We start from the raw sequence: 14,647 nt of genomic DNA, 5'->3' as shown, positions 1-14,647 counted from the left end.
TCTTTCCCTTCCCCTAATTTTGTTAGAGTGTTTCTGAAAGGTCATTAGCTGACGCAGAAACTGAAATCCTGTCATGAGCGATGTATCGTTGGTTAGAGAACAAGCTTTTGCCCTAGGTCATGCCGAAGCCCCAGTCTGGAGGGAGCACCTCAAAGCCCTGTAAGTGGTACCCGCTGAAATGCATTGGCAAACTGCAATCAGATGTGTCTGTCGCTACACAAGGGCTAACGCAGTTTCACTGGGCACTGTGCAAAAGGCTGCCCTAGCTGGTAGGAGAGCTGTGTCAGTAAAGGATGCACAGTCGTGAGCCGGATTCACTCGCTTGAGTCCAAGGAGTGCCAATAAAATCTGGAACTGCACCATCATGTATTTGTGTGTGAAAGGAGCTGTACAGCAAGTTGTGCCTGCTGTGTATAATGTGATATAATGAATTTAAAAGGTCAACATCACAGTACACTAGTGTTAAAAATAAAACTCCAGAAAGGTGAACTTCTGTGCTTAGAAAGTTGTGAAGTCCCCCTGCGTAGCTGAATCGTGAGATAATAGATTTTAAACAAACCCCTAGCTTCTGAGTGCTTCTGCCCCACGTCCTAGTTCAGAGCAGCAGACACCACTAAAGCCACCAGCTTTGATGAAGAAGAGAATCAACATTTTTGCTTCAGGCTGTGTTTGTATAAACAGGCAGCTGCTTAAATATGCTGATGTGTGAGAATGTGAGCAGAGAAACAGCAAAAGCGAGTGGAAATCTCTGAGAAGTACCACTGAATGCATTGGACCACAGTTCAGCATTTTCTTATGGGCATCATTTGTATTTATACTGTCAACACCGGGTGGATGAATGGAGGTACAATAAACGATATGTACAATTTGAATTTTTCAGTGTGTGCTCAAGACATGATTCTGTTTCTCCAGCAAATAAGATGATTTTTTTCTGCTGTTTCAGGGATTAGGTAAATCCCATGAGTGATGACAACAGACAGAACTGGGGCTTGCAGAGATACAGAAGGGAAAATATACTTGACACTTGTGAGAAGTGAACTCTGAGCTGGCGGTGCGGTTAGACACGCAAGCCTCATTTCACAGTGCTGAAATATTGCCTTCTCATTCTCCTACCTTGAATCATGAAACCCCACGTTCTTCTAATGATTCTTTCAGAGGGAGAAGTGAAATGATTCATACAAAGAACCAGAATTGCTCAAACCACATCCCTTTTATTTATCTAGACCAAACTAGAACCTCTGCTCAAGTTTGGATCGTTTGGGATAAAATGATCATAGTGTTCCCAGGCTGGTTTTCTTCTCCTGCTCCGTTATGTTCCTGTCCTTCTGATGGCTCACTTTAAAACTCATGTAGCTACTTCTTGTGTCAGAAATTACACCTTGCTGGGTGCTCCTGGGCACAGAGGAGAGGCCCAGAAGATGGAATCTCATCGTGGTTTGTTGCCTCAATGCAAGAAAAGGAGGTTGCTGCTGCAAAGAAGGCTTGAGCAGCTGTTTAAGTAGGAGAGGGGAAGCTGAGACTGTTGGTGTGGGCAGAGGAGAAAGGATTCGCATTGTGCCTTGAATGAAGTAGTGGTGTCAGGGATGCAAGAGAAGGGAGGTGAAGTGAAAAGAAGAGGAGGAACCTCCAAGCTTCGGATCTCATTTAGAGAAGGGTTCGAGATGGGGATGAAGTTAATGAAAGACACACAGTGCTTAAGTGCTTGGATAATTTAAAAGCTGTTAGCTCAAGATTGAACTTCTGGTGAAGGAGGCTGACTTGAGTGTAGAGTACTTTGAGGCTGCTTAGCTGATGTCCTACACACTTTGGAGTGCAGAAGGCCAAGGACTAAGAAAGATGTCACCTTCAGGCACCTTTTCATCTCTTTCTCTTTTTTAATTCTGTTCATGCATTAAAAGCATCTTGAGTAGTTTTTGTTTTCTAGTCAACAAATCCTACATGCTACCATGTAGCAGTCGACAAAGCATTGCTCAGCCGTGCTGTACTGTTCACTCACTGATGAGCTGCAAACATGACGTTCACTTGTAGCTCTTACATGTTATCACCAGCTGGCTCCCCACAAGCTGTGCGTTTCCTTGTCTACTAGGCACTTAGGTACTCTTCAGTATGTCCACCTACAGAGAAATTCAAGAAGGGATCCAGGAGTTAACCGTGGGCTGCTGTGGTGTGGTCAGAGGAAGAGTCAGGGTCAGAGTAATGGGTGTTGGTTTGGGGTCTTTTACATGCTTTTGCTAAGTGCATCTGAACTGCAGACTTTTAGCTAAATGTTGGCCTTATATTAGTAGCCCTTTTTGAAAACCTTTTGTCTGATTTGCCATTTATCTCATGGTTTGTGGCAGTGGCCATAGAAGATCTGGGTTGGGTTTTTTTTCTGACGAGAAATAGCAACTTGGAGGCTAGCTAGAGAAGAAGCAGTTGTAGTTCCGACAGGGAAGATTTGTGCTCTCCGTGATAACAGAAGATCGAGGGTTGTGAAGGCTGATTTGCTTCATTAGAGGAAGATGGGGAGTGTGGATGCTCTTCAGGCATGTTGGGCAGGTCTGTGGCTGAGGATTTGCACCGGGGTGTATAATTTTCATCATACTACCATAAGCACTCTTTTGAAATAGTTGGCAGTGCTTTGTATTTCTGTGTTACTTTTATGGACTTGCTCAGAGTATCCTGCCACCCGGTAGTTTTTCGCACAGGGCAGAATGAGATAAGGGGGAGAGATACTGAGTGCTTTCACGCTGTTGCTCAGCTTCCACTGTGGGAAATGTAGCACCTCTCCCTGTCCTTAATGCCCAGCCTGGCTCACTGCGTGAAGCTCTTCACAGTATAGTCAGAGCTGACTCTCAAGACCTGCTTTTTGGAGTAGTTATAAAGCAGCTTTCTTGTAGCTTGCTGGAAAAAAAATGCAGTGAAAGTCATTCTGGTGACAGCTAGAGGGAAGAAATAACGTTCTTTGCAAACTTACATGTAAAGACTAAGAAAAACAAGAGCAAGAGCGGTGCAAGTGAGAGGACACTTATTTGATGCTTGAATGCTACAGGCCTGTGGAAGTCTTATGTTTACAGATACGGGGGTCAAACAGAGATTTCCATTACCAGGTGCTCTTAATGTTAGTTGTGTGATGCTTCCCCTCTTTTTTTTTTTTCTCTTTCTGTTCTGCCTTGTTCCCTTCTGTCTGAATTAAGCTGTGCAACATATGTGGTATGCGTGAAAGAAAGGGTAGCAACCTTGCAGCAAAATGAGTTGAGTTGATCCTGCCACAATTCCTTTTCCCCCTAAATAATCAAATTAGTTAATTAGTCCATTGCTCTGGGGAAGTACTCTACTCTGCTGCTTGCTGGCTGCACTGACTTACAGGGCTGCTGTCGATTCCACGGTCTCCAGAACTGACGTCTGCCACCACCGCAGCTCCCGAGCCCTCTGTGCTTTTGGGGAGGCTCTGGCAAAGGTGTGTGTGTGCCCGGGCTGCCTGCAAAACTAATGTCCCTCTCAAAGCACGAGGGATCTTAGATTGCCCTTTTTCTTCCAGCCCCGGAAGCTGATGTGAGCATGCTCCTTGCATGCATGGCACTGGCTATTTGCCAGACTTAGTGTAATTTTTATTTTTTTTTTGAATGAGTGAGTGAATGAATGAATGAATACCTGATTAAGTTAATGAAGCTGAGCCAATGGTGGGAGGGAGCAACTTGGCTGCTGCCTGCTCTTAGAGATCTGGCAGCACATTAGACTTGCATAACGCTTTACAGCTCCATGCTGCGCTCCATATGAGCCACAGGAGAGGGCTGCAATAATTACTCGGCTTTTCGATTGAAACCAGCTGCAGGTAGCTAGTCATCCTTTTGTCCATTTCACTGGTGTCGAGGAGTCACTTGTTTCTGCACCGTGGATTTCCAGTGGCAGATGGGTAAGATGCTTTCACAGAAGTGATCGCAGCGGTGAGAAAGCATGTTCGTGGCTCAGTGGCTTTTACGAAAGGTCCATTCAGATTTCCAAGCTGTGATTCACTGGACCCACATGTCCAATGGAGGAATGTTTTCAGTTCTTGAGTTCAAACCTCCTGAGTAAATGACCTTTATGGGAGCAGTGTGATTTTTATTTTCTCCTTCTTTCTTCAGTTGGCTGGGAGAAGGGGAGCAAAAAGTTTTCAGTTTTTTGTAAGAAAAGTAATTTTTAAACCCTTCCAGTTCTTTCTGATTGCTGGTTAAAGCTAGTTCTTTCTGGCAGTCCTGGATGGTACATACCTTTGTTTCTCACATACTTAAATTAAGAGTACTGGCACTGCCTGTTAGCACACCGCCTTCATTTGTCAGCGTTCCCTGCTTGAGAGCAATGCTGATGATTTGCATTCTTAGTTGGAAGGGGTGGGTTTTTTAATTGCAACTGGAGCCTGTGACTATGGAGCCTGCTGTGTTGTTATAAACCTGCATTATTTCATTTTCTTTTAATTTTTTTCTGCATTGCCTTGTCAGAACAGTCAGGGCAATCTCACTGCTGCTGCACTGGCCTCAGTCAAGTGACACTGGTGATGAATTTGGTTCTCTGTGCTCATTTTATCTACCTGCTGTGTTCCCCATGGACAAGGAGGTAGGCTCCCTACAAAGCTGAGTCAAGAAGAATAACTAGTCAGTTGGTTTTGGGGGCTGCAGGGCCAGGACAGGTGTTTTATGGGTAGAGGAGGTGCAGAAGTGTTGGTCTGGCTTTTTTTTTTGGCCCATCTGCGTTCATACATGCACTGACCCCTACTATGTTGCCTGTGTTGAGATCGCTAGTTTGGGGGTCTGTGCAGGACAAGTGGGCAATGCTATACGGCACACCCAAACATAGCTGACCCTGAATGAAGAAGAAAAAAATGAATGAATGAGAGAAAGAAAGACCAGAGAGGTGGCTGGAGCAGGGGAGGATGTTGAACTCACTTCTAGCCTTCTGCAGCGCTGGGGGAGCGTGCTGCATGCCTTGAGGCCAGGATGAGCTGCTGGCGTTTAGGTTTTGTCAGTGGTAGCGTTCAGTGATCCTGACTCAGCGAGGCACCGAGTGTGTGCTGGGGCTATAAGCAAGGGCTTCTGCAAATTTGCTTCAAGTTAAATCTTTGCTGAATGAAGCCTGAGAGAAGGCAAGGTGCTGGAATCCATTTCAAGGGGAATTTAACGTCAATTCATGTTTCGCACTTTACAGATGGTCTAATTATAGTTTAATTTGCTAGCACATGGAATCTACCAGAGAAGCAGGCTGCAGGGAGGACTTCCAAGGAAAGGCGTCGAGTGTGCAGCTGACCTTTCCCAATATGCCCCTAAAGCCATGCTCTCACACCTTCCCCTTATCAGCCAGGCTTAAAGGTACATTCCTCCCCATAAGCGCCTGTGCTTATCTGTAAAATGGCTGCTCCGAGTTGGCTGCTGCTTGCTGGTGTTACTGGCTGGATCTTCAAAGGGGTGAAACACCCCCGGTTTCTGTAGTTTTTCGTGGGGGTCTTATTCATCTCTTCTGGCAGCAAAGCCAGGCGTCTTTCTAATTTGTTTTGCTGAAGGAGTAGAGAACGTTAGCGAGCATTTTCAGACACATGGAAGGAGACCTGTGTGACATATCTGCGGTGCAAATGTGTTCATACAGGCATGACAGTTTCTGTCACAAGTTAAAATGAGCGGCGAGTGGGTGTCGCTACGTTTATAGTCACTCGTGAAATTTTCAATGGAAAATTGTGTAGGCAGCTCCCATTGTAGCTGGGCACATTTTAGATAAATTAAAAACATCAACAAAGTAATTTCAGTATTATACTTGTTTATAAATGAACTCTATTCACTCATTTAAACTGCAGAAACGCTTCTAGGGGATGGGTGCAAGAGTAAAGGATGTCACTGTGCACTATCAGACAAGCTGGTCCTGTAAACCCGCTGTTCTGTGCTCGCAGCAGTTGGTGCAGTGCAGGAGATAAAAGGTTAGATGTTGCATCCAGACACTTGTGGAGCGGTGTAGGCGGGATCCATCTTTCCATCCTGCCATCAGTGGGGTTGAAAGAGGACTTTAAAATGTGTGTATTCGCCCCACGGCTTCCGCTCTGCCACTGGAGGCACTGGGTGTGTGTGAAGGGGGATGCTGCCTTCCCAAACATCTTGGGTTGGTGGTCTTCATGCTCCTGGCACAGCTGCCTCTGAGGGTTTGGGAACAAGGCTTCAGAAGGGTTTGGCAGACTTCTGTCAGGTTGTAAAGGCTTCAGCCCAGCATGGTGGTAAAACATTGTGCTGCTGGGATGTGCTCCAGCGTCACACCTGGATCAGCTCTGCCTGCAGGTCTGCGCAGCTCGCAGTCAGCCTGAGCTGAAACCCCAGGCCCAAGCAGCCCCAGGTCTGTCCTTCGTGGCTGCAGATAGAGGTGCTTCTCATAGGGGGTCAGCTGAGGTGCGCTTGCTGCTGTGCAGCTGAGAGACACAGCCATGCATCAAGTTGTGCACGCTCACATGGCTTTGCCACAGGGCTCAGGCCCTGACTTAGCAGTTAAATCCTTCTCCCCCTTCCTCTGTAGAGGCAGAAGGCTCTGGAGTCTGGCACTTCACCCTCAAAGAAATGTCACTGTAATCAGCATTGTCAGTTCTTGCATTTTTATCACTAGTCTCTAGATATCTGACACTGTTTCACAAAACTCCAGTTCCTGATGTCAAACAATGAGATGGGAAATTCCACTTTTTGCTAAAATAGTAAGTTTCTGATCTTGCGGGTTGCAGGGAAAAGCTAGAGACCTCAAGCCTGAAAGGCCTCACGCAGCAGAAGGGCAAGTTAAAAGAAAAAAATAATAAAAAAGCAAATAATCTTCACCGTTATCATTTTAAGAAATCTTCTGTTTTTAAACCAGTGTCATGTGCTTCAGGGACAAGAAGAGGGGCCTGACTCGTGGTATTTGAGCGCTGAGGCTTGGCACTGCGAGGCAGGGGGTTTCTGTGCCGGGAAGCGAGGGTGCTGCCCGCAGGGAGGGCTGGAAGAGCAGTGGAACGGCCAAAGCAGCCAGCCTTCCGATGGCAGCCCTGACGTGGGGTTGGCTTGCAGGTCTTGGAGCAAACGGTTCCCTGCATCCAGGCTGCCTGCCTGGCATGTTGTGCTGCGCTCTGTGGTACCGCCTCTCTGCAAAGCATGCTGGAAGAGGAGGGATCACCTTTGCTAATAACTTCTTTTGCAAAAGAAACATGGAATAAATGAGTAGGCAGCTGTGAATATACTCACATCAGCCATGATACTCACAGTCCTACAAGGCTTATGTGTAGGTGCATGGCTATATGTGTGCACAGAAAGGTATGCTGTGCATCCAGAGCATGGCATGACTTTTACGGTTGCTGAAAATACAGGCATCTTTCCTGTTGCGGAACCTGGTGATGGCACCCAGATGAACAGATGACAGAAACCTGCAAACTTTTGGAAGTTAATTCCAACTCCTAATTCATCAGTTAGCTTAGTTAAAACTGAAGCTAATACTAGCACCATATTCTTGTGCAGCTCGCCAGCACGTAGCACACAAAATAACTATGTGTACCTAACCACAGTGTAACTGTAGTAAAACAGGACTACAGGAGGCACCTGCCCTGCTTGGAACATGCAGATCTCCCCTTATCCTCAAAATTGAGGACCTAAGTAGCAGAAATAGATAGTTAACTGCTGGAGTAGCTTTCTAATAATCAATTTGTATCACCTGCATTCATGAATGTCATTGAGTGAATGGCTGTCCTGGAACTCCACCATCTGTTCATCCTTTTGGGAATGTATCTTATGCTATTTCTTCCTCCTAAATCTTCCTGTCTCAACTCTGGTACCTACATATTTGCATCATAAAATTTCATGGGAATGTTGAGCCATCGGGCATCTCACATCCAGTGGTGTGCTCGCTGAGGTTCGCTTGTGTCACTTGCTTTTCATACTGCATAGAGACTGTCTGATCTGACCGGGGAGAGGAGAGACGTGCAGAATGATAGGTGCTCACTCTGCAGAAACCTGTAGCAATTTAATGTGACGGACTCCCAGAAGCGTAATAAGAGCTAACACTACAGTGGTCAATCTGTCTCGCAGATGTGATGTTGATCAGGAATCCTTTAGTTTTGGGAGGAGAATTTCAAATTTTATTAGAGGTTTTCATGTTTCTTATTAATGGATCTCTGCAGTTGGCCCTCCTGGGAAATCTGCCAGAGAGCTGTGAAATTGGTCGGATTGGACAATAAACTCCTATAGCTATTGTTGGCGTACGCCGAGCTGCACATGGCAAGGCTAATTAAATCTGTAGCAGTTACAACTATGAATATGTAGCTGGCAGCAGGCAGGGTGTAGAGCGGGGGGGAAAGCTGGCATATAGATCTGAGAGCCAGAATGCAGCTGCGGAGCCCTCTGCAATGTGTCTGTCTTTTAATCTCTCTGAATCTGATCCTGCAAGATGCCAGCCTCCTCGGAGGGGAGGGGAGAGGTGGGATGAAGTGCCCTCCCTTCCCACTGATTTCCAGCGCTGCTGACATTAGTGGCTCATCCTATCGTGATGGGATGGGCGGGCGATTTGAGATGGGAGCACCAGACTGCACTGCTGCTTCTGCCCGGTAACACCCCAGACATTAAGAGCTGTTTGTCGGGCTCGATGGAAAGGTTTATTTTTTCAGTGTACTCTTTGCATTATGCTTTGATGTCTGCTTGCCAGGGAGGGCAACGGTGCCTGACAGAGGGGAGACCCACTTTTTTATTGCATGGATAAATGTGAGAATTTAGTGGTCATACATGAAGGTAAAAGTGTCTGCTTGCCAGGGAGGGCAACGGTGTCTGACAGAGTGGAGACCCACTTTTTTTATTGCATGAATAAATGTGAGAACTTACTGGTCATACATGAAGGTAAAAATTAAAAAGTTGTAACAATCTGTGTGTTATTAGGGTTTGGGATCAAAGGAGCCTTTTGTCAATAAGTGACTGGCTTGAATTGAATATCCCTGAAGTTGGAGGCTGATGGCTGCCCACCTTGGGTTATTGCTCCAGGCAATAAGGCAAACAAGTGTGTGGTCCCAGCCCTTGCTCCTGGTGGCAAATGTTGGTGCGAGTTTGTTAGCAGCAGCAGAAAGGTCAGAGACCAGAGGGAACGAGGGACCAGATTTTTGAAGGTGTTTTAGAGACCTAAAAATGACGTTAGCTACATCATCAGACTGCAAAAACAGCCTGATTTCTGAAGGCAGTGAAAGTCCCACCCTTTGCATAGCCAGATGCTGTGGTGGTTTGTGAGTCTGGCCCCAACTTCTCTGCACCCCAAGACTCACCCCTGGGTGGTGGGGGGCAGCATACAATTATGGTGTGGGCTGAGGCTTGCATTGCTGGTTTTGCCTTTGCTACAGTAAATTCCAGATAAATACTGGAGGTCAGCCCATCAAGCTATAACCCAGTATCCTCTCATGAGTTTTAAATTTATTAGATGAAATAAATAGAAAAATACTGTTTTGGGAGACATAGTGAGGTTTAAAGTGCTTTGCAGAGAGACGCTGGAGTTTTGCATGAAAAATGCACATCCTGAGCTCCAGTGAGCAATCCCTTTGGGACCAGAGCAAGCCCAGATGGTGACTCCTCCAAGTGATTATTTTTCTGCCTTAAGCCTTTCCAGGAATTTGAGTGTGGGCAGGCTGCCAGTGGACACTGGCTGTCCAGACACTTTAGTAATGTTCCATGTGTACTCGCTGCCAGAGATACCAAAGTCCAGCTGCTGTCCCTGATCTCTTTGTCCCCTTTACCTTCCCAGCCGTAATTACACAGGCGTGCACGCACGCACGCACTTGTGTGACACACACACGAACAAAGCGGGAGCAAAAAATCACCTGGTGTTTGCTGCTTGTTTGCATATCTCCCAAATCGTGATTGACAGCTCTGAAGTTAAGGAAATCTCGAGAGTCAGAAAAATTACTTGGATCCAAAAATAAAAAAGTGTACAAATAACAAACTGTGCAGCACACTGCAGAAGGCAGGCATTCGTCTTTCTAGGACAGCCAGCAAAAAAACAGTTTAACCAGGTCTTGTACCTCTTGCCTTTGAGATGCTCTGTTTGGGTTGTCTCCCTTTCATTGCTTCCCAAGCAAAATTCCTTGTCTTATCTTTGCTGTTGCTGGAACTTGAATTATGCTGAAAACTTACCATTTTACTTTTAAGTCTTGAAGTAGAAGTAGGCTGTTTTATGCTGCACATTTACATTTTTGCAGATCCAAGCCTGTGTCTGTTAAGAGTTCAAAGTCTCACCGTGAAGTGCTTGAGCTTGGAAAAGTGGGGCAGTCTTCACTGCTCTACGGCTGTCTCATCCCTTGTCTCTGTTAAGCTTGTTCATTCCTCCTGTGCTCTCCAGGAGATTTTGGGCAGCCCTTTTGTTGCCAGTGATGATGAAGTCAGCCATATGAGAGATTTACACACACAAAAAAAACCCCCGAAAGATTTAGTATTCAGTATCTTTGAAGGAGGTTAGCTTTGTCTTTGGAGGCTACCCAAAACTCAGTGATTCAATGCTATTTAGCAGCACAAAACCTTTGCTTCAGCTCCTGCAGAGTGAAATTTCACCAGGTTTCATACAGCTTCATAGTACTTCTGATGCGGTGAAGCTGAACCCAGATGCCTCGGGCTTTTGGAAACAGCTAGTTTGGGGGAGCATGGTTTGTCTGTCACAGCAAAAGAGATTTGTCCTATTCGATCCCATGTACAAGTTCCCTGCTCTGTTACAGAGAGAGGGGCTAGCCCTTTGCTCCCAGCTTTTCTCCATGGGAGTGTATTTAAATTCTGGGTTTGCAGCTCATGTCCATCTCAAAGGACAGTCCCAGCCCAGCGTAAGCTCCCTGTGGCAAGGGGAGCGGGATGAGTGCCCTGTGTCGGAGGCGTCCCCCCACGGCGTCCCTGGGCAGCCACCTCGGCCAGGAGCTGCTGACTTACCTGCCAAAGCCGACTGCCCAGGGCAGAAGGCTACAGTGAGCTAAAGTTAACCAAGGATGACTGCGCAAATGTGAGCTCGGCGATTTTATTTTTAGTCAAACTTAAAAATAAAAATCTGTAAGTCATGTGTAATATAATAATTTTAGCTGTTGCCAAGACACGCTGAGCAACTGTTAGGAGGAGAGGGAAGACCCGTGCTGATATAGCGGGGACCCTGTCTCCTGGCTGCCCTCATCCGGCTGCGGTTGCAGTGCCGAGGCAGCGGTGCCGGCGGCAGGTCGGGGCAGGACAGGGTAGTGATGCCGAGCCGTCGCTCAGCGGGTGCTGCTGCCCCCCAGCCACTGTGCTCAAGGTGTCGCTGGCTCTTTTGAAGCTGCCCTGAGTCCTTTCGTCCTTCCTCTCACCTTAAAGCCAGGGAATCTGCCCTGAAACAGTGCTTCCCCTCCTCCCCGCCCCAGCTCTGTGACTATTGGTGTTTCATTACTGTTTATCAATAATTAAACAATGGAATAATTAACTTAAGACTGATTGTATCAAACTATTAGAAGGTTTGGACTTTTCCTGCAGGCTTACAGTAGCTTGGAGGACCATAAACGTAAAGAGTGCTCTTAAAGATAGGCTTAATCTTAGTCTAGTATGTCTTCAAAGTAATGCATACGCATATAAACATCAGGGTTATTGTTCATTAGAAGCGAGGCAGCAGGGAAAGAAATCCCCCAAGGGAATATTACTTGCTATAAGTATCATTACTGCTGCTCAGCATTTACTTTAAAGTGGGCTATAGCCTATTTCCATCTTCTTTCACATCCACTCTTAATTCTTTCTGTCTCCATTTTTCTTTCATACAATGCATGCTTTTCTTGTGAGGATGCTGGTTGTGCGAGGTGCACGGTTTCCCAGCACCCGTTCTTGCATATCTTTCAAAACAGCCAGAAATGCAGATGACAGGTTGTGGCTGGACAGAGGCTGGGGAAGAGTTTCACTCTCCACAAAGTTTGTTACGGGACAAGGCAAGGCAAGTTTTAGGAAGGCAGGGGGAGACTGTCAGCTCCTTTTGCTTTTTTTCAAAGCGTGATGTGATTCAGTTGTGGTATTTTCCTTAGCAGATAATGAAAGAGTTAGGAAGACTTTGTTGACTTTGTTGCCTTTGGGTGGCTGAAGTCACCGAATTAAGTGATGTAGAGCAGAGAAAGCAACGGGTTTTCTCCAAGAGCAAAATTAGCCCAGTATAAAATCGTGAGCTTTTACAGTGGTGGGGGCTCCTGGTTTGCATCAGGAAACCCAAACATGCTTTTCCAAGCGGTCCTAGTGAGGCATCCTCAGGGCCAAGTTTACTCAGGGTTTGGACGTGTGGCTGTGGCCGTGAGTGCGGTACCCACAGGCTCCGTGGTCTGGCAGTCGCTAAGAAACAGGAGGGTCAGATCCTGATGGAGATGGAGAAGGTCCCAGTGCCTGGCTTCAGCTGACCTGTGTGTGGTGCAGGGCATCTCCCAGCGCAGAGCCCTGCCTGGGCACCTGGGTGTCAGTAGCAGAGGGAGTTCAAAGCACTGGGGCAGGGGGGAAAAACTCCACACTTTAAAAACCTGGCTCAGAGCCATCTCTGGCTCTGGGCTGCTGCTGTAAACAGATTGCATGGCCGAGGTTCATTGCCAGACTGGTAGATGAAGGGCGCGTGTGCCTGTAAGGAGCCGTGTCATGTGGGGTAGAGGAGGCAGGGGCAGCTGCTGCCTCCACAGCCCTGCCTGGTGTGAAGTGAAGGCACCTTGGGGGTGAATCTGGGGTTCGAGGATTGAGGAGTGACCCACCACCTTCCCTCGGCACCACTAATAGCTACTTGTTGCTAACGTAAATATTTTGTGCATGCATGTTCCTCGGGCTCCCTGCCACACTCTCGTGCTTTTTAGGACACGGCAGAGTGAAGGCACCATTGTCGTTGCAGGGGAAGGAGAGGCTGGAAAAGTGAACTGGGCCCCTTAGAGACATGGAGGGTTTTCCTAGAGGAAGGAGAAAGTAAGCCTTGGGAAATAAGTGATCACTGCTAAATGTGGCAAGTTATGGCCAGAGAGTTTCTGAGCTGCCTGAAGTTTTAATCATTTTCATGATGCATTAGCAGACGTACCCAGGATTTTGACCGCTGTTTACAGTGCAGCTCTCAACTGCTCCTTGACACAAGAGTGGCAATGCTTGACAGGTTTTGTTTAGTCCAGAGGTTTTTCTTTTACTTGCTTGCTATTTCAGGGTGTCTGTTTGTTTGTTCTTATTTCCCAGCGCTGACAGTGTGACTCCCCCCTCCCTTGCCCACCCTCTCGTTGCAGAATCCAGAGGAGCCATCGGAGAATCGTGCTCACGGGGAGATGATTCCTCATGAAGTCACTGGATCCCTTGCAGAAATCAAATGTGACTTTCCGTTTATCAGACTGAAACCAGAGCCAGCCAGACAGTGAAGCAAGCACAGTGGAGGGGGGACGGCGAAAGATGAAATCCAACCAAGAGCGGAGCAATGAATGCCTGCCACCTAAGAAGCGAGAAATCCCTGCCACCAGCCTGCCTTCAGAGGTGAAGCCGGTCTTGCCAAACGAAAACCACCGTGCGGATAACCTAGCATGGCTCCCCAGCACACCTGGCGGCCAGAGCGGCCTGGGGGGCCGGCACCGGCCTGGGGGGACGTCGTCGGTGGAGGTGGGCTTGCAGCAGAGTTTGCACAAGTCACTATCTGCGGGGCTGGACTATTCCCCACCAAGTGCGCCCAGGTCCGTTCCAGCCTCCACCACTCTTCCCACGGTGTACTCGCCTGCCCTCTCCCAGTCAGGGACCCCCGTTTCCCCCGTGCAGTACACGCACCTGCAGCACACCTTCCAGTTCGTCGGGCCCCAGTACAGTGGATCGTACACCGGCTTCATCCCCTCGCAGCTGATTTCCCCAACAGCCAATTCTGCGACTGGCGCCGTGGCGGCAGCCACGGCTGTTGCGACCACTCCATCCCAGCGCTCGCAGCTGGAGGCTTATTCCACTTTGCTGGCCAGCATGAGCGGCTTAAGCCAGCAGGGGCACAAAGTTGAGCCGCACCTGGTCAGGACACCTGGACTGATTGCTGCCGGGTCTCCTCCACCCAGCCAGCAGAACCAGTACGTCCACATTTCCAGCTCTTCCCAGAGCACTGTCAGAAACGTCTCTCCTCCAACCATCCCGGTCCCCCTGCACCCCCATCAGACGGTGATCCCGCACACCCTCACCCTCGGCCCTTCCTCCCAAGTGGTGGTGCAGTACACCGACTCTGGGGGCCACTTCATCACCAGGGATCCCCCCAAGAAGCCTGAGAGCAGCCGGCTGCAGGCGATGCAGGCCAAGGAGGTACTGAATGGTGAGATAGAGAAGAGCCGGAGGTACGGCATTTCGCCCTCTGCCGACATGGGTCTAGTCAAAGCAGGCAATAAACCAGCTCCCCATCATTACGAGACCAGGCATGTGGTGGTCCACTCAAGCCCCGCCGAGTACGGTGCGCGGGATTCCTCAGGTGTCCGAGCCTCCGTCATGGTGGTCCCCAACAGCAGCACGCCCACGGCAGACATGGAGGTGCAGCAGGTCACCAACCGCGAGACCTCTCCCTCAGCCCTCAATGACAAGGGAAGCTTGCACTTGGGAAAGCCAGCCCACCGGTCCTACGCCTTGTCTCCGCAGCAGGCTCTGGGCCACGAGGGGGTGAAGGCAGTGGCCACGCTGTCCCCTCACACTGTCATTCAGACCACCCACAG

The 14,647-nt window shown here is 48.2% G+C and overlaps 1 protein-coding gene across 1 annotated transcript in view; it reads left to right on the top strand.

Annotated features, from left to right (window-relative positions):
* ATXN1 (ataxin 1) overlaps positions 1-14,647 on the top strand; it is an 86,962-nt gene that overhangs the window by 63,052 nt on the left and 9,263 nt on the right. The window contains exon 2 of the mRNA XM_009884169.1: positions 13,211-14,647. This exon is cut by the window's right edge and continues 595 nt beyond it. Within this exon, the coding sequence (XP_009882471.1) occupies positions 13,371-14,647 (1,277 nt within the window). The 5' untranslated portion in view covers positions 13,211-13,370. The remainder of the gene's footprint in view (positions 1-13,210) is intronic.

Source organism: Charadrius vociferus, unplaced genomic scaffold, assembly GCF_000708025.1.
Source record: "Charadrius vociferus isolate BGI_N301 unplaced genomic scaffold, ASM70802v2 scaffold444, whole genome shotgun sequence".
Classification (NCBI taxonomy): domain Eukaryota; kingdom Metazoa; phylum Chordata; class Aves; order Charadriiformes; family Charadriidae; genus Charadrius; species Charadrius vociferus.
This window is presented reverse-complemented; position numbering and strand designations above follow the sequence as displayed.